This window comes from Notechis scutatus, chromosome Z (assembly GCF_049901735.1).
Source record: "Notechis scutatus isolate UNSWTSFEM ecotype Mainland chromosome Z, rNotScu1.2, whole genome shotgun sequence".
Lineage (NCBI taxonomy): Eukaryota > Metazoa > Chordata > Lepidosauria > Squamata > Elapidae > Notechis > Notechis scutatus.
In genome coordinates, this window is record NC_142025.1 from 55,162,464 (window position 1) to 55,186,988 (window position 24,525).

At 36.3% G+C, this 24,525-nt stretch overlaps 1 protein-coding gene across 13 annotated transcripts in view; it reads left to right on the forward strand.

The window, feature by feature from the left end:
• ATP2C1 (ATPase secretory pathway Ca2+ transporting 1) overlaps window positions 1–24,525 on the forward strand; it is an 80,781-nt gene that overhangs the window by 32,487 nt on the left and 23,769 nt on the right. For all 13 annotated transcript variants that reach the window (XM_087946092.1, XM_087946091.1, XM_087946099.1 and 10 more), the window contains 12 exons: window positions 1,439–1,474; window positions 3,707–3,768; window positions 5,307–5,415; window positions 6,199–6,354; window positions 7,236–7,304; window positions 8,605–8,680; window positions 8,788–8,854; window positions 9,329–9,453; window positions 10,768–10,865; window positions 11,553–11,648; window positions 11,726–11,815; window positions 13,525–13,629. In XM_087946092.1, the coding sequence (XP_087802218.1) occupies window positions 1,439–1,474; window positions 3,707–3,768; window positions 5,307–5,415; window positions 6,199–6,354; window positions 7,236–7,304; window positions 8,605–8,680; window positions 8,788–8,854; window positions 9,329–9,453; window positions 10,768–10,865; window positions 11,553–11,648; window positions 11,726–11,815; window positions 13,525–13,629 (1,089 nt within the window). The remainder of the gene's footprint in view (window positions 1–1,438; window positions 1,475–3,706; window positions 3,769–5,306; window positions 5,416–6,198; window positions 6,355–7,235; window positions 7,305–8,604; window positions 8,681–8,787; window positions 8,855–9,328; window positions 9,454–10,767; window positions 10,866–11,552; window positions 11,649–11,725; window positions 11,816–13,524; window positions 13,630–24,525) is intronic.

Genomic DNA, 24,525 nt, shown 5'->3' on the forward strand with positions numbered 1-24,525 from the left:
TGTGGGAACTCAAAGGGCATCTAGTCCGTCCCTCCAGGCACACAGAGAAAGGGAGATTGGATGAGAATCATGGGGGGGCACAAAAGGAAGTCCACCCTCCCCTCCGGAGCTGGCATGAAACACCGTCCTAGAATGCAGCCCCCCAAGACTGAAAAGATCCCCCCTCCCACTTTCTCTGCTTCTCTCTCTGCTCGGAACTCTCTCCTCCATTGGGTGAAGTCAAGGGAGACTCTGCCCAGAGACTGATGACACTGGAGCAGGGAGAATTCCCATTGGTGCTTCAGCTCGTTCTGGCCCCTCCCAGCTCAAAACTCCGAGAAAAATGTTTCTTCCCCCTTGACACACATTCCTCCTCTGACATACACATACACACAAACACACATGTTCATTTCATGGGTAGATTCTTCCATGGGAAGAGCTGCTGCACTGGACGACAAGATGGGGAGAGAGAGGTAGCCATCTGCGTGCCACCTGTTTCTTTCCCCCCTGGAGGCTGCCGGACAGAGTTCCAGCACCCCCCCTTGCCTCTTAGTGCCCCCCTGTCGGCCCCTTGCCACTTAGCGCTCCCCCAAGGCATCCCACCCCCCCCAGGGGGCAGTACTGCCCACTTTGGGAACCACTGATATAACTGAAGCTAAGGACATTGCCATGGCTATCCAACCAGCCTTCCTCATCTTCTCATAATCTTCCTTTCCCTTCCTTCACTTAGTTGGCATGAATACTGCCAATGTCCTTAACTTTTACTTATTTTGCCTCTCCCTTAACACTTCTACTTATGCCTGGACCCAGAGCATTCAGTCTAAACAGATTATCTGGAATCATCACGGAATGGTTCATGTTTTGCATAGAAGCAATATTTGGAATTTAAATGTTATATTTTACTAAATTACAGTACGTAACTTAGCTTAAGAAAAAGGTAGTATAAAAGAAAATTGGCATGTTTTTCATTTTTCAGGTTTTTTTTTTCTTTTGAATGGTTCTAGATAAGAAAATAAATCTTTGTCTGGATATTGGCAACAATAAAATCTTGAAAAATGTTTTTGGTTTTCATGGTATACATCCATTAATGATGTGTCCCCAACTTTGTCTTTTGTGTAAAAATATTATTAGACACATTGGAGAAAACACAAATATATTTGAAATGGTGGTAAGCCTAAGAGACTTAACAAAAAAAAGTATGTGAATAATGATGTAGTCTAAATGATCCCAGAATTAATTCATTACATTTTCTATTCTTTTACATACTGACAATATAATAAATTTTTCACTTGATTTAGTAATAATGGAATCCTAACTCAAAATGTAACTGAAGTTGCCTACTTTTTAAATTTGGTTCCTAATATCTTCTGGATATTTATTTGTTTTCTCTGCATAGTATTTAACTTGCATATTTACTAAGATGCTAAAAATATAAGTAGCATTTATCATCTTTCTACAGGCAATACTTATTGTTGTTACAGTTGCCTTTGTTCAGGTAGGAATTTCTTATTTGCTTCTTTCCAGTCACTATTTGTTATGTATTTAAAATTTTAATGGCAATTAAAACATTTAAGAGTTTATTGGTAGATTTATTTTTTCCTATTTTCCTTCCTTTTAATGTATTTATATCTTTGATTCAAAATAGAAATATGTATTGAAATACAGTATATATCCAGCAGAGTATACAGGAAAGGAGGGACTAAATTTATAAAGAAATGTCTTGCAAAGAAGAATTTCCTTTTGCAACCTATTGATAAATATGTTGGGATAGGTCTCACAGTTGGAAAAATATTGATATACTTTTTCTGATCCAGATTATTGATGTAAATCTGAATCTCTCTCTCTCTCTCTCTCTCTCTCTCTCTCTCTCTCTCTCACACACACACACACACACACACACACACACACACACACACACACAGAAGGAGCCGGAGGCATATTATACATGCATATACAGGTAGTCCTCGACTTACAGCAATTCATTTAATGATGATTCAAAGTTGCAACAGCATTGAAAAAGAGCATTCTAATTCTAATTAGCATTCTTATTAAAACTGAAAAATATGGCTTGGGTTCTCAAGGGTTTCATTCTAGCCCCAAATTGGATACTAAAATTTAACAAGATTTGGGAATTTTGAGACTAATCCTCAGAGCTTAGGATCATCCTCTTTTTCCCATGAGAAATTCTTCCAGGTTCACCTATAGCAGTTTTCTAGGCAGTATCTTTTTATTCCCATATTTGATGCAAATGCAGTGAGAGATTTGCCATAAAAAAACAGACTTGACAACCAAGAAACTGTAAGAAGCTATATTTATTCAAGATATTTACAAATAGGACCCCCTCTCCCAAATGAGTAGGAGGAGACACCGTCCTTAAGATGGTTACAATCATTTATAGGATATCACATTGTTTTTTTTCACATAAGGGTTTTAGGGACTTCCATGGGTAAGCCTGGGTACTTTTCCATCCTTTAACTCCTCCCAAACTCCTCCCAAACAATCATCTCTGGAAACCACCTTGTTCCCATCACCATATTTCCCGTTATGTTCATCTAACACAATAAGTCATTAACAAGCTTCCGTTAATGTCAGAGTGACCCAGCATTTCTTACATTAATTCTCAAGCCAAAATACAACCCCACTCCAGCCAAGAACATAATATTTTTCACTTTAAGAATAACATGATATGCTGGTTAAATACTCTTATATAAGTGTTCAGAAATCATTCTAGAAGGTCACATCTTGAACAAAGATGGAGTCCCTTCTGTTCTATATTTTCTTAGGTGTAACTTGCAATACATGTTATTTTCACATATAGCATGTAGTATGTTTATCAATATTTGGTAATCAACAGATTCCACTTTTGCTAATAGGCATGTAATACAGGTTGTAGTAATATTCATTGTAAAAGTACCTACACAGAATAATAGTGCTACATGAAATTTCTGGATGTCATTTATTTTTGGAAAATGAATTTTAAAATAGACGGCTTCTTCAACCCCCGAACAGATTGCAGCCCCTTCCCTCCCAGCTTTTGGCAGGCAGATAGCTTCGGAATTCAATTCCAGAAGCAATTCGCCGGCTTATAGCTGTAATGAAGGGTTCTGAGGGGAAGTTCGTTGACACATCCTAACTGGGTGGGTCATAAAAACTGATGGGATATCTGTCCCTTCAGTTAAAAGATAAAAGAGCAACACTCCATGAAGAAATTCTTTGGAGATCTCTTCCCGTGCATATTTTCAGTTAGCCATATTCTCCATAAGTCCTGGATGTCATTTCTTGATTATGCCATGGAATGGTTCTTGTCAAGTAATTAAAGTGAATTATGACTGATCTTCTGGAGGCAGTAATAGCATTCAGTGATGCAGTTTACTGACTTTTTTACCCAAATTGTGAAAGAGACTTCTGGAGTGGAGAAATCAGTGTGAGCCACATGGGAAGAGCTAGGTAGTTCACTCCATAACCAGTCACATTAATTGTTCCAAAGAAGGCGGCCAGCTGCCATGAGAAAGTCACTTGGTGTCCTATGATTGGGCTGACCTGGGAAGATCCACTACAACAATTACATTTTGTGCTGAAAATTTAATTCTGCCCCTCAGAGAAAAAAATATCAGTTAATAATTTTGCACATGTGGAAAATACCAAATCAACTACGGAAGTACAAACATTCAGAAATCTTGTGCATATACTAAAGCCTGGTCTCTAATTTCATGCTTTGTATTTGCAGGAATATCGTTCTGAAAAATCTCTGGAAGAATTGAGTAAACTTGTACCTCCAGAATGTCACTGGTAAGGAGTAGCTTATTCTGGTTTTACATGTATGTGACATGTCTGAAGATGCACATCTAATTTCATATTATGCAAAATGACTGAACCTGTGATTTATTTGAATTGGCTTCTGTTTAGCAGTAATTATTTTGATGATTTCAATTTAATTTTAAATTATATCTAAAGATTAGAGTGAAGAATAGTATGAAATATTCTTTGAAAATAAATGATGAGCGGGGATTCTTTAAATGACATATTTTTATGTTCTTTTTTCATTGAAAGAATAGCGAATGCAGACACTTTTGAGCCACCAGATGATAATTGACCTTTTGAAGGGGGAATCTAGTTTGTTGAAAATGTGCATATGGGCAGAGAAATAGTTCATAGTCATATAAATAAAAATGTACAATCTTTCAAATATATCATATTTTAAGGTTTTTATCATTTATATATAAATTGCTGGAATTTGTGGCTATTAAATTATACTGACCTGTATTCAAACATGCATACCTTAAATTCCATCAATTTGTATGAGTCCACGCAAACCTGCTTTTAATCCAGCTCTCTCTAAAATGATCTTTTTAAAGAGATTCCATAAGACAGCTCCTGACCATAGTTTTGATTCTGTACAATAGTTCATTAAAAATCTGGCAAATTATAGATGTGGAAAAATCATTGTGCAAAAACCACATTATGTTTTTTTAATATTCAACATTCATGATACAAATTTCAAAGGAATTTTAATAAAGGAGAAAAAATAGTTGGCATTTTGATTTCTGTTCATATTGATGAACTTCAGTCACAATTTTTACTTCAAATGGAACAAATATCTGAAAGGGAAGATGTTTAGTATAGCAAATCAATCAAATTTTATCCAGAAGTATACACAAAGGGTAGTCAAAGATTATAATTATAGTTTGTTTTAATTTATTAAATGTAGGCATTGCATAAGCCCAGATTGACTCTGGGTAGCTTACATAAAACTAAAGAAGGTAGAAAATACAATATAAGTAGAAATGTTTTTTTAAAAGGGGGGGGGGGGTAGAAAATGATAAATCTGGTCATCCACACTTATACATGCAAATGTATCTTACATGTTCTAATCACTTTAACCCAAAGCTTTGGAAAATAATCAAGTCTTATTAGCCCTTTGAGATAGTCCAGTGAAGAAGCACATAGATACTCTCTCTATCCTTACTGTAAAGTTAAATTAACAAAATCTTGCCAATCTGAAAGTATTCTTCCCTTCCTTTCCTTCTACTCAGTGGAAAACTAGTGGGGGTCTAATCTAAAATGCTTCCCACATCTCCTCTGTTTCTGTAGATTGAGATACCTTTTGCATGATGATTATCTAGTCTGTGGCTCTTCCTCCTGTCTTCCAAGGTCATTCCCATCTACCTCTACAGGTCATTAGGGCTTTTTAGAATACCATCAGGATAGGACTAATGTACATTGTGGTCTTATTTAGCTGTTAAATGTAAAGGTATTTTCTTTTTAATTCTTAAAATAAATGTGAAGGAATAATATATTCTGTTAGGTTTTTATTTATGTCTCTCCAGTGTTCGAGAAGGAAGGGTAGAACATACACTTGCAAGAGACTTAGTTCCTGGAGATACTGTCTGCCTATCAGTGGGTGATAGAGTTCCTGCAGACTTGCGCTTATTTGAGGTATGAAGTCAATGATAGTAAATAATAGAACTGACTTCTCTTTAGATTTCTAACAATGTGCACTCATAAGCCAATTTTAACAACTGAATGCTATAATATTGTATCAAGTAAAAATGTAATTCCTCCTACTGTTGGAGCTATTTTATGCTCCTTTTGTGACTATTGATAATCCAATTCTATTACATTTTCATCTAGTGGTTTTAGGTCACCCTGGAAATACCAGATATGATTATGCTTGTAAATATTTGGGGAACAGTTGTGATACTTATCTAAGGTTTTAAGATATTTAGATGAATTGTTGATTATTTTCAAAAGATACAATTTATATTTCAGGACAGAATGTTTAATAGTTTTAATTTTGAGTCATTCAGTCATCTTAAAGAGCTAACTCATTATGAATTTCCTAACAGCATTATTATATATTTATAAGTGAAAAAGGAAAAGTGGAAAGCTTTCAAAGGTAGGATTTGTTTCCCTAAGTAATGTGTTACCTGAATTCTGATTATACATGTTGTTTTCCTGTTGTTTCTATAGTATGATTTGTTAATAATATAAAATCAAAGAGATGAGACCTAAAGTAAGTTACTCTGGAATGTGTAATATAAGTACAACATAGGGCACTTCAAATGAAAGGATTTACTTAAGTAACATCTCAATTTTGCTCACTATCCTCCATCCCCTAATAGAACAGTTGTTTCACTGTTAAGTACAGCCCCTACCACTTTAAAAAAGTATAATGCATAATAGAATGCACTTTTTAATTTTATCTGTTTGCTCTCAAAGGCAATTGATCTCTCTATTGATGAATCGAGTTTGACAGGTGAGACAACTCCGTGCTCTAAATGCACTTCTCCCCAACCAGCTGCTATGAATGGAGATCTGACATCAAGAAGCAATATTGCTTTTATGGGAACACTTGTTCGATGTGGAAAAGCCAAGGTAATTTTCTTCAAAGGTTATCAGACTAATTCTAAAAAAATAGATCAGAGATAGAATATGTATTTTAAATATTTTTGGAAAATATATCATGAATATTTTCAGTTGCCTGTTTGTAATTTGTTGAAAGTGTTGAAAAATGAATTGTTCACAACTGTCAGCTTTGGAATCCTTATCGCTGCCACATAGCTTGAGAAAGTGGGAGGGGGTGATTTTTATTGGGTAACTCTAAGTAGACAAAATAGAATTCTTTTGTTAGTTCAAGGTCATAGAGTGTGGTGCAGAAACAAAAAAGAAGTTACTTTGGGATTGGTTCATGTGATGTGATGATGAGAGAAAAGGGGATGGTTTGTAGTTTGGGTCATTGTGGGAAGTCCGGGAAACTTTTAGTTTCGAAATTCCACAGATGTGCCAGGTGCTATTCTAATAAAGGTACTTTTGAGATTATGCTTGTCTCGGAGTTACTGATAGGAATGGAGGTTCCCTGGAATGCTGACATTATTTTGAAACTAATTGTGTTAAATATATTTATTTTAATTAAGATGGAATCATAACTGAAATATATATTTATGTAATGAGTAATCAATGCAACTAAGAACTTAAACTTTGTATGTCAGATTCTGTGGAGTCACTTACTGTCTCTTTGTTGCAAAGAATACTAGACTAGACCACCATTGATTACATTTTGTAGTGTACATCTTATATTTCTAAGAATGTATTTGGAAATTTAGTCAACACAGATTAGTTCTGCTTTAACTGTTCAGAATCCTTGAGTATTTGTTTGTATTTTTTTCTAAAAATTAAATTTAGGCAAACCAAATTGACTTCCTGAATAGAGCAATTTTAAACAATTTACTTCTAATCTTTTTGCTTCTGTTTTGTAGGGGATAGTTATTGGAACTGGTGAAAACTCTGAATTTGGCGAGGTTTTCAAAATGATGCAAGCAGAAGAAGTAAGTAACATTTCACAAATAATATTAATGTAAACCTTAACTAATATATAAACCTTGACTAGTTATTAATTTATAACCATTCAGTCAATGACTGTTAGAAGTTAGAATAGTATTGAATAAAAGTATTTACAACTCATGCCTGAAGTTATGGTGATTGCAGTGCCCTTGAAGTCACATTATCAAAATTTGGGCCCACCCACACTCATGACTGCAGGGGTGCTTCACCTCCTCCTCCATCTGTCTTCTCCCTATCTTTGCTCTTTTGGGTAGCCCAGCACTCCACCACTTACCTCTGCTGCCCCTGCTATCATATCTCCCACTACTGGTGGCTTATCTTTGCCATCTTTCCTCTCCTGCTGGTTGCCCAGAATCCAGGTGCTGGATAAGGGTGCAGCTTTGGGATGCATGCATTGACAGCAGGGAGATCAGAAGCGGTTCCTTGGCTGCTGTGTGAGTTGCAGAGTGTACACAGCACTCATAAAAGCCTACAGTCCTTTCCTTTCTTCCAAATCCATCCCAACCATGCATCCCAAAGAGCCTCCACTTTTGCCCAGGAAACTATCACTGGCTCTCCCCATTCTCAATATGTGCACCCCAGAGTTGCCTTGCCAAGCACCTGGATCCCCCTCTACAAGCAGGAGGAAGAAAATAGCAACGGTGGGCAGTGGGATGCAGCAGTGACAGGGAGAAGGAGGCATGCAGGACATACAAAAAGGCAGAGATGGGGGAAGATAGGCGAGTGGGAGGAATTGAAGTTAAGACAACCACAGCAGGGCAGAAGAAGCATGAGATCCTTGCCTAATAACAGCACTGTCTTGGCCTAAGGACCACACCTGGGTCTACTGGAACTGCTAAACCGTGGTCACACGGTGAGTCATCTAAGTCTGAATTGTTTACTGATGGAAGTTCCAATCCCAATTGAGGTCATAATTTGCAGCCTACCTATGCTACCTATGCAGAAATGTTTTTTCCTGAATAATTTCAAACTTGCATGGCAGACTAATATCAATACTCTTAAAATAGTTTATATCATTGCATACAGATGTACAGAAATAAGTTCAAACATTGTACAAAATTTGAAGTGGATACTAGCCTGAATTTAGATTCTTTAAGATTTAGAATTTAAATTTATAATATTTTTTCTTTCATATCTCTCAGGTGTAAGGTTTTTCTAAGGAATTCTTTAAAATAGTTTAATCCTCTAATTTTTGCATGATTTCAGTGAATGTGAAACAACTGTGCAAATTCAGCAAATCAATGAGTTTAATAATATCAGCCTGACAATTTTTTTTAAATAAAGGCACCAAAGACACCTTTGCAGAGAAGCATGGATCTACTAGGGAAGCAGCTTTCCTTGTATTCTTTCGGTATAATTGGTAAGGAATCAGTTAAATTATTGATCATCAATATTTGGGACGCATTGTGGGGAAGGGTGTTAATATCAATAAGGATTGATGTTTATAAGTTCTATTTATTTTTATAGGAATAATTATGTTAGTTGGTTGGTTGCAAGGAAAACATATCCTTGACATGTTTACCATTGGTGTCAGGTAAGATTCTTATTCTATGCCCACTATCTTGTACAAAAACAGATTTCATTCCCTAAAGAACATCATGAAATGCAGAACTTACATTCAGGACTGTCATATATTTAATAGATTCCGTCTCTGTGTAAATAAGTGGGGGGGGGGGGGAAATCCCAATTTTGCATATAGACTTAAGTTGACTCTTAACTTTTCTTGCTATGATACAGCAGAAAAGAGTTTTGGAAGTTGTGGTAATCTCAATAAACATTTTAGAGTTAAGCTATGCTACTTGAATTAATTTTGGATTAACAAGTATGCTTCTGCTTTAGAAACCTCAAATTTCACAGGAAAAAAGCAAAACACCAGTCAGCTCCCCAGTTCTCTTTGAATGCAATTATTCATGAAATCTGTCAATACTCTAATTTAACTGTGTAAGTCATTTTTTCTGCATTTAATATTGACATATAACTTAATTAACATATTCTTTCAATATTGCAGTTTAGCTGTTGCTGCCATCCCGGAAGGTCTTCCAATTGTTGTAACAGTAACATTGGCTCTTGGTGTAATGAGAATGGTTAAGAAACAGGCCATTGTGAAAAAATTGCCAATTGTTGAAACTTTAGGTAAGATTAACTATAATATACAAGACTGCTAAAAATATCTAGGGATAATTTAAACATGTATTAAAAATACTTTGAGTATAAATGGCATGTTGGATAAAAAGCAGTGCTCCAAAAAATCCACTAAATAAAGTATATTAAGCCCTTTTATTTCTGGAATAGTAACTGTCATTTCTATATATGCTGATGAATATTTTTACTGTGTTTAAAAATTGCAAGAAACAATCTGCAGGCAATTAAAATGGCAGACTTAAGCTTGAATTGTTGTATATTAATGAGGCCTTGTTTTTGGAAGAGAAAATATAACTCATTGAACTGGCGCAGAATTCAGTAATATAGCTATTGACCATAGCCAAGCTTTTGTACCATATCAAAAATAGCTTTAACTGTATTCACTGTGTTTCACAGTGTAATGATACCTACCCAGATAGAAAACCAAGCTTTAGAATAGCAATGAAAACTACTATATTTGCATGATTAGAGTTGTAGAACCTTTCCTTAGGAGATATATCTATCCATGTTTACTCTTTTAATTGAGACAACAGTTCTAAAATCAAAGCATTAGATTGAATGACTATATGTTATTAAGGGAATACCTGTTTGACAACTGAAGTTTATTAAATAGACAAAATGTTGTCTATTTAATAATAAATAGTGTAAAAAGTGTAAAAGAGAGAATTTGGTATTTTCATCTGGAGAAAACTAGTTGACTTGCCTTAACTAAACCCAAAAATCAGGAATAAATTTGGACCTAAGAACCTTTTTGCTGCTTAGAGTATATCATTAGTTCAGGCCCCAATCCAAAGTTCTGCTCCAAAAGTAATCATCCAAATCATGAAGAGGAGCCAGTAAAATATTTTGAAATATATATTTCTTCAGATTTGGATCATGATAGTCTTCATCTTCCTAAATGGAAAAGCCAAATGGTGGCTGTTGCAGAGCAACACTTGCAGATCCTTCATCCAGAGCACCTGCAAGTGCTTGTTAACTTGGCCATCCCAATCCTTCCTTTGGTCAAAGGGGCAAATTGGTGGAATCGGCTGCCTTGCAGTTGTTCCTGATGGAATGTGAACAGTACAGCTCCAGCATAAATTATGCTAAAACTTTATAAGGCCTCTCTTTAAAAATGAATTGGCCTGAAACCCTGGAGGTTTATGACATGGCTACGCCACAGATTGTGGGACTTTTCTTATCCCTGACTTAAGCAATGATTCTTCTCTGTTATTTTAGATTCTTGATAGAGATTTTGCTCTTATATTCCATTATCTAATTAAATCTCACAAATAATAAACTGATAATATTGTTTATGCTTTCTAGGATGTTGCAATGTAATTTGTTCTGATAAAACTGGTACACTGACAAAAAATGAAATGACTGTTACTCATATATTCACAGCAGATGGACTACATGCTGAGGTATGTGAGCATCAGTGACACTTTGTTTACTAAAGGGTAATTGTTCTGAAATCTTTTTCCTAGGGGTTAGCTGTTATTAGAGAAAATTAGCCTCTATGACTAATTGGGATTTTTCAACCTTGGCAACTATAAAATATGTGGATTTACAATGTATTGCCTGGGGGATTCTGGGAGTTGAAGTTCATTTATCTTAAAGTTGTCAAGGTTGAGAAACCCTGGACTATTGGATAGTTATTTCAAAATTATATATTTATACATGTAATCCTTGTTTATCATTGAACCTAGAATTATGATTGTAAATTGTTGCAGCTGTAAGTTAAGGCATCACACGGCTGGGCACAATTTTTCAATATGATTTGCCTTAGTTGTTAAGTAAATGCTGCAGTCATTAAATTAAACAATTTTCTCGCATTGACAGTTTTTGCTGAAAACCAGAAGTATATGCTGTGTTTCAATGGTTAGATGGCCTAGACATTGGTATTTGAACATAGATTTTTTAAAAACATATTTTATTGTGTTTTACCAATCTAGTTGAAATGTTAATATATATTTCTAGTCCATGTATGATATGCCATGCATTAAATAAATAAGGGAGAATCAAGGATTTGTGTTTAACAAATCATTACTTTTCCTACATTATTTTTAAGATCATAAGGTTTGATAATTGTGCTGATTATTTTATCACAGGTTACTGGAGTGGGCTATAATAGATTTGGGGAAGTCATTGTTGAAGGTGATATTGTTCATGGATTTAGCAAACCATCTATTGGCAGAATTGTTGAGGTAAGCCTGGCAGAAAAATAACTATCTTCTGAAATAGAAACATTTGTTTTTTATAGTAACATTTTTTTTCTTTGTAGGCTGGGTATGTGTGCAATGATGCTATAATTAGAAACAACACTTTAATGGGAAAACCAACTGAAGGAGCCTTAATTGCTCTTGCTATGAAGGTAAGAAGTGCACTGAACCAATGGGTGATACTAATCTAAAAATATAAAACACGTCTTCCAAAAAAACCATACAGGATAAGCTGTGATTCTATTATTATTCTTGTTGTTTGGGACAAAGAACGTTAGACTAACAAAAGTATTGTAAGACAGGTAGTCCTCGACTTACATCCACAATTGAGCCCAAAATTTCTGTTGCTAAGTGAAACATTTGTTAAGTGAATTTTGGTGCCCTTTATGATCTTTCTCGCCACAGTTGTTATGTCAGTCACCGCAGTTGTTAAGTTAGTCACATAGTTGACTAACATGAATCTTCTTCCCCATTAACTTTGCTTGTTAGAAGGACACTGCAACTGTTATAAATATGAATCAGTTGTCAATATCCAAATTTTGATCATGTGATCATGGGGACCCCAATAATCTTGTGAAAAATTGTCATAAGGCATTTTTTCCAGTGATGTTGTAACTTAGAATGGTTATTAAACAAACTTGCAAATCAAGGACTACTTGTTGTATAAATGTTATTATTAGTTGAAGCTTACTATGAAAACTGAACCAATGCAACAACAAGTAATATATGTGCTCATAAACACATATTATATATAGATATATAAATATATAATGCAATCCAATGAATAAAATCCAATTAAAAAACTGAACTAGCAGTTCTAATAGATATAGCAAGAGCCTTAAAAAGTGCTTGTGTTCTAATTTTTCTTTGATAGTGAACCAGAAATATTTTGTATTTTTAAATAAAATGCTAAGATTTCAAATTCTAATCATCTTATAACTTATCTGTTGAATTTTGAAGCTTTTAATTTCAATTTTTCTAAATTGTCATAAATTAATCAGTTAAGTTACTGTTTGAATAATAAAGAATAGTTGATGATTTGAAGTCTCTAGAAGTTGAAATGGTTCTAGAATTAATAAAAACTTCAGTGTTAAGCTTCTTTAGCTTAGGCACTAGCATTTTTTATAAAAAGGAAAATTACCTTGTTATGATTTGGTTATAGGCATTGATAACATAAGAAATAATACTATGGATAGAATACAAGAACCTGGTGGAAACCTGAAGTGTATGCAATTAAGTGTAGGGTATAGAATATGTTCAACTTCTGATGCTGAATAAGCCAACAGTATTAAAAAATACCACCACAACTCTTTTTATGCAAAGGTTTTAAGATTGGACCTTTACATGTTTCTGTTAGGCAAAACATCAGATGTATTCTGTTTTTCATTATTATAATTAATGTACAATAATTTTAACCCTTGATTTTTTTAAAATAAAAATATAACAGAATAGTCTATCTGCATAAATAATTAAACAGTGGTTCTTGACTGAGATAAAGTACGCTTCAAAAATCATGTCTGGATTCTATAAAATTCTGATAGACCATCTAAAGATTTTGGAAAAATAAAATATGTTGACTCTTTCATTATAGTTTTAACATTAGATAACAAATTTTAGCAAAATATTTTTACTAATCAAGTGAAATAATTTTAGTGAAATAGAGAAATGAAATTGGACTACATAACTATAGTTATAACCTTTATTAATAAAAAGTATTGAAGGGAAATTAAAAGTAAGGAATGTTGTGAATACAATTGAAAGAAATAAATGAAGTAGTGAAATGATGTAAATAACATAAGTATGTAAAATGAGTAGGATGTCAAGGGTGTAGGTTGAAGAACTGAAATATCTTTTGTTATAGATGGGTTTAGATGGAATCCAGCAGGATTACATAAGAAAAGCAGAATATCCTTTCAGTTCTGAGCAAAAATGGATGGCTGTTAAGTGTCTACATAGAATCCAACAGGTATGTCCATTACTAAACTTTTAATGGAATATTTTCCTACAACCTATTGTTTTTGATAAGTGATTAAATTCTGCTCCATTGTATTTAAAGGCAGAAATCTAAATTTTATTTATTTTATTTTATTTATTATTAAACTTCTATGCCACTCATCTCGCTAAGACAACTCTAGACAGCTTACAATTTAAAGGCTATCATACAATTTAAATTGTTATACTTCATTTTAGAGTGAAGGTAACATAATTATAATTGCTTGAGAGAAAAAGGACAAGTAAACCCAGCTGAGGACAATGTGTAACAGGCATCTCTAATATTGTAGTACCTTTTACAGCCTTGTAACAATGTATCACTTGGTCCAGTATGGCACAACAACAACAACAACCAGCTTTGATGAAGATTAACAACAGGGAGCTGCTCAAAGTGCAGCAAACCAAGAATAGATACAGAAAAACAGCGATGCAAACTTGGGCTGACAGGTGGTGTAACAAAGCACTGCATGGGCAGTTCCTTAAAAAGATCCAAGGAAAAGTAGATAAGGAAAAGACCTGGTTATGGCTGACCAACGGAACATTGAAGAAAGAAACAGAGGGCCTGATTCTTGCAGCCCAATAACAAGCCATTAGAACGTATGCAATCAAAGCCAGAATAGAAAAATCTGCTGATGACCCCAAATGCAGACTCTGCAAAGAAGTGGACGAAACCATCGATCACACACTGAGCTGTTGCAAGACAATTGCTCAGACTGACTACAAACAACGTCACAACACAGTTGCTCAGATGGTCCATTGGAACTTGTCTCGCACCTACCATCTGCCTGTAGCAAAGAACTGGTGGGATCATAAACCTGAAAAAGTGGTTGAAAATGAGCATGCAAAACTACTGTGGGACTTCTGAATACAGATTGACAAAGTTTTGGAACACAATATCCTGGATATCATGATTGTGGAGAAGAAAAAAGTGTGAATCATCTACTGTTCTGTTCCACCTGTATCCACAGATGAAACTTCAAGTTAAATAGTCAAATACTTTACGTAAACAAAACCGGAGTCAGAAGATTGAATTGCTCTGTTATCACAGTCCTTTGGCAATCCTCCTAGAATCTGTCCGGCAATTCTGTAAAGTTCGTAACTCACAACGCAGTAAATCAGATGCAAGTCTTTCAAAGGCAAGATTCACTTTGTTTTCCAGCAAATATTTCAAAGTCATGCGCACCCCTATATCCTCTAAGAAAGGGCGTGTTAGTCTCATTAATTAATCCTTTGCTGACGTCTCTTTTCTAATTGAGATTGACATCTCAATCTTCTCCTAGTTCTGGCATCCAGCCAGCATCCGGCAGTTTCATCACAGCTGGAATCCTCTGATACACTTTCCTGATTAACAGTTAACACCTGAGGTGCAATCAGGGAGGGAGTTCCAGAAGAGGAAGATGTCTCTGAAACTTCTAATAAATCAGGTTCATCTCTCAGATTCAACTCCTCCTCTTCCCCCAGACTCCTCTCAAGGTCGCTCAGCAATGCAGGCTCAAATCTCAGTGCCAGATCGTCTTCCTCGCTCGAACCCACATCTGCTAATTGATTAGGTTCAAGTCTCGGAGTCACAACAATCTACATTGCCATACCTGGTGACAGCAGAATCGACGAGAAACAACTTGAAAAAAATCACCAGATATCAAGGCTTGAAAATTGAACTGCAGAGACTCTGGCATAAACCAGTGCAGGTGGTTCCAGTGGTACTCGGCACACTGGGTGCTATGCCTAAAGACCTAGGCAAGCACTTAAAAACAATTGGCACTGACAAAATCACCATTGGTCAGCTGCAGAAGGCCACCTTACTGGGATCTGCTTGCATAATCCACCAATACATTACGCAGTCCTAAACGCTTGGGAAGTGTTTGACTAGTGATTTGTGATATGAAACCCAGCATAGTTATCTCGTTTGCTGAGTACACTGTCATTTTTTGTGTAAAATAATAACAACAAAAACAACAATGTTCAAACTTTTTACAAGAATACTGGCAAATTCAGTATTCAATCATCTGATGAAAAACAGTTTGCATCCAGTAGAACAAAAAGGAAATTATAAAAAATCAAGAGGAACAAAAGATCAGGTGCTCATTGACAAAATGGTACTAAAAATGCAAAATGAAGAAAAACAAATTTAAATATGGCATGGATTGGTTATAAGAAGGCATTTGATTCATTACCCCACAGATGGATTAACACCTGTCTGGAAAACTTTGGAATCAGCAAAAATATTTGTACATTTTTGAAAGCAAATATGCAGAAATGGAAAACAGTTATAACAGCAAATGGGGAGAACATTGGTGAAGTCAACATCAGACAAGGAATCTTCCAAGGGGACTCACTTTCACCACTATGGTTCAACATCGCATTAGTTCCACTGACAATAATCCTAAGAAACACAAAATTGGGATACCAAATCTCAAGCTAACATGGCAAGATAAGCCATCTACTTTACATGGATGACTTAAAAATGTATATGAAAAGCCTCACTGGATTTAAATCAATACTCAACACAGTTCAACTGTTCAGCAATGACATCAAAATGAACTTTGGACTTGAAAAATGTGCTATATTATCCATGCAACAAGGAAAAATGGAGAACATAGAAGGAATAGAACTGCGAAATGGAAGCATAAGCATTAGCAAAGGATGACATTTACAAATGCCTAGGCATATTGGAAGCAGATAACATCTTGAATGGAGTCAACGCAAAAGGAATACATCAGGAAGGTCTGCAAAAGATTAAAATCAAAGCTGAATGCTTGAAACATAATTAAAGTCATTAATACATGAGCAGTTCCAGTGATATGCTACCCAGCGGGAATCATCAACTGGACTTTGGCTGAACTGGAAAACTTGGACTGGAAAACACGCAGGCTTTACATCTACAAAGTGACATCGGCAGGTTGTATCTACCAAGAAAAATAGGGGGCAGAGAGCTATTGCAAATCCATCAAACTGTAGAAGAAGAAAAATGAAGTTTGAATGATTATGTGAACCAAAGTACAGAAAAATTGCTGTAGGCTGTGAAAATGGAGAACATTATAAAAACAACAGAAACAAAGGCAGAATATAAGGAAAAACAGCTGGATGACAGATTAAATAGATGGAAAACCAAAGCTTTTCATGGACAGCACTTGAAAAACATTAACGGAAAATGTGATGACAATTTGACATGGGCATGGTTAAGATGGGAACCATCAAGAAAGAAAGTGAAGCTTTAATACTTGCTGCTTAAGAACAAGCACTACAAACTAATGCCATGAAAGTGAAGATACAAAAATCCAATGACAATCCAAACTGCTGACTTTGCAACAACAAAGTTGAAACTGTTTCACATTTAATATATGAATGCAACAAAAGTGCACGAACTGATTACAAAAGCTAGACACGACCAAGTTGCTGAATTAATCCACTGGTCATTATGTAAAAAATACGATTTACCTGAATCTGAAAAGTCATGGGAACATAAAGTGGAAAAAGAAAATGAGAAGGTCTTATGGGACTTTCGAATACAGATGGATCGTCATTTGGAACACAATGCGCCAGATATTACAGTTGTCGAAAACCGAAACTTACAATTTATTGATATTGCCATAGATATCAATAAAGGAGAGGCCAGAGTCAAAGAAAAAGAACTGGAAAAAAATCATGAAATAGCGCAACCTGTCATCGAAACTACGCGATTATGGATGAAACATGTAACAGTGATACCCATTGTCATCGGGGCACTTGGTACCATATCCAAGAATTTTATAAAATACATCAAGAAATTGCAGCTTCCTGGAATAACACAAGTAGACTACAAAAAAAACTGCACTACTCAGAACATTGTACAGTTTAAGAAGGTACTTGGATGCTGGCAGCAACCATCAGCCGTCATTGATATTTGTGATGCATTTTTAAATGTTCAGTTAACTGAATTTCATGTTTAATGAATAACAATGATACTATTGTGATGCTTTAGGGGGAAGATATGTTCTTTCTGATGCTATTGATAAAAAGTATGAAAATTAATGTGGAAGAATGATTAAAATGTTGGCCTCAAGAGACTATGAGCCATCTCTATTTGGGAAATGCAGTATGTAATCATAAGAAAATAATAAGAAACATAATACAATAAAAATGAAGATAATAAACACAGAAACTTTAATTTCTTTTAATAATCCTGTGAATAGGCAATCCTCAGCTTAATCATTTAATAATAGTTAAATTATTACTATCATGTATGTGACTTATGGATGACCCATGTATTTACGATGTTATAGCATCCTATTATCAGGGGATGAGAATTCAGGCACTGCCATGTATTTATGTTGGTTGTAGCATCCCGGGGTCATGTGTCATCATTTGTGACCTTCTGAGAAGCAAAGACAATGAAAGAAGCCAGATTTAATGATAGTAACAAAAAAGGACATGCAATTGCTCATAATTTGCTTAAGGACCATATTTCTTGGTGAGGGAAGTTACAATCCCAATTTTGGTTGTAAATCAAAGATTACCTGCATTGGAAATTTATGTTTTCATTTAATATCTTCTTTAAAGATATAAAGATATAAATTTATTCAGTTCTTTAAATTAAATGATACAGAAGCAATACAAGTAATCCTTGGGCTACAGTGGTAATTGGGACTGGAATCACTAAATGAAGTTCTTTTATTTATTTATTTATTTGATTTATATTGCCGCCTATTCACCCATGGCAACTCGAGGCAGCTTACACAATGTAAAATCATATTTAAAACAAAAAATAAAAACAAAAACAATAAGAACTAACAAAAAGAATCAAATAAATTAGTAAAGTACAATAGAACAAAATTTGGGAAAACACAAAACAAAACAAAAACCAACTCCCCCCCACCCCGACAACAGTGGATCACACTAGCCATTTCATGGGTTCCATCCCTCTCTGGGTGCCCTAGGCCCGCTGGCAAAACCAGGTCTACAGTGCCTTTTGGAATAGTATTAATGAGGGGGGCGTTCTAATCTCTGGGGGAATGACCTAGAGAGACAGAGCCACTACTGGCCCTTCTTCTAGGTCCCACCAGGTGTATCTCCCTCAGGGGTGGGACCCACAGCATTCCCTACCTCCTCGCTCTAATGGGTTGGGTAGATGTAACTGGCAAGAGATGTTTCCTCAGATAACCCAGACCCAAGCCATGAAGGGCTTTAAAGGTGACAACCAGCACCTTGAATTGCACCCGGAAGCAAATTGGCAACCAATGCAGTTCCTGCAGGAGAGGTGATACATGTGCACACTGGGGTCTGCATAAAACCATGCAGGCCACTGTATTTTGCACCAACTGGAGCTTCCGGATGCTCTTCAAGGGCAGCCCCATGTAAGCGCGTTGCAATAATCAAGACGGGAAGTGACCAGGGCATGAGTGACTGTGAGTAGAGACTGCTGATCCAGGAGAGGGCGTAACTGGTGCACAATCCTTAGTTGTGCAAAGGCCCTCCTGGCCACAACTGCCATCTGCTCTTCAAACAGGAGTCATGAGTCCAGGAAAACCCCTAGATTACACACAGGGTCTGTTTGGGGTAGTGCCACCCCATCCAAGACTAAAGTTATCATAGAGTGAGTGTCAGCAACCTATGGCTCCAGAGCTGCATGCGGCTCTTTGGGCCCTCTGTTGAGGCTCCCTGTTGGATGATCCCACCACTGACTGGCCCTGCCCCTCATCCTCCCCTCCCAGTCACTCCTTGACTGGGCTAAAAAGATAAGGGCAATGGCAGCAGATGGAGATTCGCTCCATGTTCCAGAGCAGGAGTGAAAAACCCCTTGTTGGTGCTGTGCGCACCTTGGTCACTCGGAGAGACACGCCACTACCTCTCCATCCCGAGACATTGGCCTGGTCCAGCTACGGCTGAAGCCACTGCTCTCGCCCCCTCCATGGCCTGCTCGCTGCTCTTGCAGCACCTTGTGCAGCACACTTAAATTTAGCACACTTCACAATGGGGGAGATAGTGGCATAACCTGGGTAGGCGTGGCTTGGGTGTGTGTCACGTGACTGGGCGGATGTGAGTGATGTTGAATTGGCCACACCCACCCAGGTTTTGTGGCTCCTGGTGTTTTCTGTGGGAAACGGGTCCAAATGGTTCTTTTGAGTATTTAAGGTTGTAGACCCCTGGTGTAGAGCAATATGATGTGACTGCACATCTTAGCAACACCAATCCTGGCAGTCCTGATAGCTGTTGTAATCACCAGACTGTGCAAGACATTAAGACTTGGGAATTGTAGACTTCCAGTGGTGACATTGGTGACATTGTGACGGTGTGACGGTGAGCTCCATTCCATTACCCCAAATCTGCAGGGGTATGCAGGTCTTGAAGAGATTCATAGTGGAGTGGAGAACCCTAAGGAGCAGTGTGATGGAGGGCGACTGCCCCTGCAATGAAGGGATGCCCTTCTTGTCCAGTGTGCAAGCGCCTGTAATTTTTCAATGGTGGATCTGAAGTTGCGACAGTCCAATTGAAAAGAGGAAGCAAGAGCTTGGAATAACAGACTGTGGCATCAATCAGACTTTGCAGTGTGAGGATCAAGAGTGATGAAAAGTGACAGCCCGAAAAGAAGGTTCATAAATAGTAAAGGGCGAAGAGGTAGTCTCCGAGAGATATTGAGTTGGAGCTCAAAAAGTGACAGGGATTTGGCGGTGGCGAGAGCGGTCTCTTGGAGCAAAGGGGTTTCCCAAGCTAACTAATTTTCTGAAATAGAGCAAACAAGGAGACGACAGAGAAATTAGAACTAAATAGATTCAAGATATTCGGACTCAGAACGGGAAGAAGCCGGAATGGGTGTTTAAGAACTTTGCAGAACTGATTACTGATTACGGACCACTTTCATTCGGCGGTGTTAAAGATAGAGAGGAACAGGAGAGGAAGTGGCTGATGCAATAAAGACGATCGACGTTCATAGGAAAGAAGAGTGTGCATTGCACAGTAAATTTAACTGATAATTTAAATCCCACTAAGAATAAGAACATTTAATGGTGAAGGTGTCTGATGAAGTGATTAATGAAATAATTTAATAAATGTATACTATTATTATTGTCAACAATTAAGATCTTTGTATAATTAATAACAGGATTAGAATATTGGGGAATATATATATATATATATATATATATATATATATATATATATAGTGACTGAAAGGATCGATCCTGCTGTGAGTTTTGATTCTGATGACTCTGAGGATGAAAGGCTGGAGCCTGCTGAGAATTTGGAGTCTGAATTGTTAGAAGACACAGATGTGAGCCAGGGGGATGAGAGGTTATCACACAGACATTCTTCACCTGAACCCTCGACCTCATTCATGCCTGCAATTGAGCCACAAAATGAGTCAGAAGAGTCGAGCGAAGAAGCTGACAGATCGTGGCTTGATGCCAGAACAAGAAGGAGGCTGAAACGTCAAGCTGTGGGGAAACATCAGGCCAGACGTTGATTTAGGGAGATTGACACGCCCATCTAGGTGGCTTACGGAGGCAAACTCAGTTAGAAGGGAGGGCGAGTCAGTAATTAGCACGTTGCCTCAAAGTGTATAAAAGAACACAGCTGTGTGGGGGAAGATTGTCAGGAACAAAGTGACTGATTACATGCAGAGGTTTTCAGCAGAGGCTCGGAGCTTTGAGAATTTGTGCCAGGACTGTTTTGATAAACAGGGCGTGTGGAATATAATCTTGTAGAACTCCTTTCTGTTGGATTTAAGTTTTGGAACGGCTGCTTTTGGTTTTGTGTTGTTTGAACTCTGAAGGGGGAGCCATAACATATATATATATATTCATTCTTAAGTTTTTGGGTACTTACATGTATGGCATTCAGCTTTGTTAGGGTATTTTCCACGTCATCGTAGTTGTGCTTTTAAAGTTGTAGCGTTTGGCAGAATCTCATCTGCCATCATCATGATGGCAGATGAGATTCTGCAAACGTGTACAACTTTAAAAACACAACTACGATGACGTGGGAAAATACCCAAACAAATGAATGCCATATATATATATATAGATAGATAGATAGATAGATAGATAGATAGATAGATATAGATATAGATATAGATATAGATATAGATATAGATATAGATATAGATATAGATGAAATAGATATATATGTTATGTCTCCCCTTTAATTACAGGTGAGCAAAATGAAATTCAGCCAGAAATATCACAAACCAAAAAGCAAACCCCCACGAGAGAACTGCTGAGGTATTTCCAATCCTCAGCAGTAAATCCAAACTCTGTCCGGCAATCCTGACGTGGCAATAATTCTCAAAGCCTCAAAGAGTTCTCTTCGTATTTTCACTCCCATTAATCACTTTGCTTCTGGCGAATTTCACCAGCCAAGCCATTTCCTTTTATCCTCTATGGGGCGTGTTAATCTCCTTAATTAGTCACTGGCTCGATGCCTCCTTCCCAATTGAGATTGACGTCTCAATCTCCGTCTATTTCTCACATCAAGCCAGGATCTCTCAAAGTTCTCTTCTTCACTGGAAAACTCTCGCATGTGTTCCTGATTAGCTATTCCTGGCTGCTGCTCAGCCAGAGGGGAAGAGGAGATCGAAGGTCCTGACATCTCTACTAAATCAGGTTCGTCTCTCCTAGTTAAATCCATTTCCTCATCCTGGCTATCATCCAAGTCACTCAGCAATGCCGGCTCATATTTCACTGGCATATCCTCTTCGCTCGAGCTCACATCTGCCAACGGAATGGTATTCAGCTTTGTTCGGGTATTTTCCCATGTCATCGTAGTTGTGCTTTTAAAGTTGTAGCAACGTTTCGGCAGAATCTCATCTGCCATCATCAGGCTTCAGAATCTCATTTGCCTGATGATGGCAGATGAGATTCTGCCAAACATTGCTACAACTTTAAAAGCACAACTACGATGACGTGGGAAAATACCTGAACAAAGCTGAATACCATACATGTAAGTACCCGAAAACTTAAGATATATATATATATATATATATATATATATATATATATATATATATATATATATATATATATATATATATATATATAATGCCTTATTACCAGAGAGGGGGCACTCTAATGAATTAGTTATAAATCTGAAAGAGAGTGCGTAGACTAAACGATTGCTTTATTGTATAAGAAATATAAGAACATATAAAGGTTTAAGTTAGTATTTTATAGATATATTTTATAATACAGTATTTATATTTTAGCTATATATAGATATAGTGTCTAGCTATATCATACCAGTAAATTGTGTTATTATAGGAATATATCTTAAATTTATTCAACTAAAATAATCAACTGTCAAAATTAAGATTTTTCTATAATTAACAATAGATGATTAGGATATTAGGAAATATTTAGTTATACTATATATATACTTTATGGTTTATTATTATTAGAGGGGGGAACTCTTCAATGAATTGGTTATAAATCTGAAATAGAGTGTATAGACTAAATGTTTGCTTGATTGTATAGTAAGAAATATAAGAACATATTGTTAAAGGTTTAAGTTAGTATTTTATAGTATATATTTTATAATACAGTGTTTAGTTATATCATACTAGTAACTTGTTATTAGAGGAATATACCTTAAATTTATTTAACTAAAAATAGACTAATTATATAGTGAGCAACATTGATAATTAATTAACTTCTCTATAAAGTATATTACAAGGGGAGATCTAGAACTGTGATTGCGTTAAAAGAAATTTAGACAGATTTAAATATAGAGAATTGTGTATAAAACATAGGGATAATAACAACTACATTATTGAATGTTAATTTGGGACAATATAACTTTCTAGAAGAACAAAATAAAATATTAAAAGAAGTGACGAGCATTACCACAACAACTTTGAAGGCCAGGACAAAAACACCAATCCCATCGATATCAAGAGCGACTGCCTCTCCATTGACACAAAGATCGATTGAAGGGATGCTCACAGTGGAAAAACAAGGTACAATCCCAAATACACAAAACATACAAACAACGCATACAAACACAGGAAACAATGATGAAACTCCAGGAAACAATGATGAAAAATCAAGGTGAAATGAAAGCAGAAATAAGTGAAGTGAAAGAAAAAATGGGGAAACTGAAATATGAAATGAAAAGTGACATAAATAAATTAGATGAAAAAATAGGCTCAATCCAGCAAGCATTGGAGAAAAATGAATGAACAATAAAAGCGGTAGAAATATGAATGGAACAAGCGGAAAAGAAATTGGAGCTAGTTGACCATAGGATGAGAATAATATAAAGATTTAGAAGATTCCCTTATCCATTTGGAGATGGATTGTGTAGCCTCCTATCTCAGGTTCCAGAATGTGGTAGAAATGAAAGAAGAAGATTTAGAATTAGTAATGGCTGAAATAATAGTCGAAACTCTACAAAGAAATAAAAACAAAATCTTGACCGAACTGGACAACATATATAGAGTGAGTACAAATATGCCAGAAGACATAGATTACTGAAGGAAGTACACATTAGGTTCATACGGAAAAAAGTTAGAGACATAATCTATAAAATAACGAGAGATGAACCAATGAGGTACAAAGGAAAGGAGATACAAACATTGAAGCAGGTCCTGAGAAGAGTGAGGGAGCAGAGAAGGGACTATCAATTCCTGGCAACACAGCTAACCAAACAGAATATAGTTTTTAGGTGGCTAGTGCCAGAAGAGATGTTAGTGTCATGGGAAGAGAAGAAACTTGAAGGGAAGGCACAGGAGTTTTATGATTGATTTGTAGGACCAGAAGAAGATCAGAGCAGCAAAGAGGAATGAGTTCAGTGGTCAAGAAGAGCAACAACAACAACAACAGGAAACCAAAGAAGGGGGACCAGGAGGAAAGAAGGAAGGAGGAGAAAGACCAACAAGAAGAGGAAGATCTGAGATCAACAG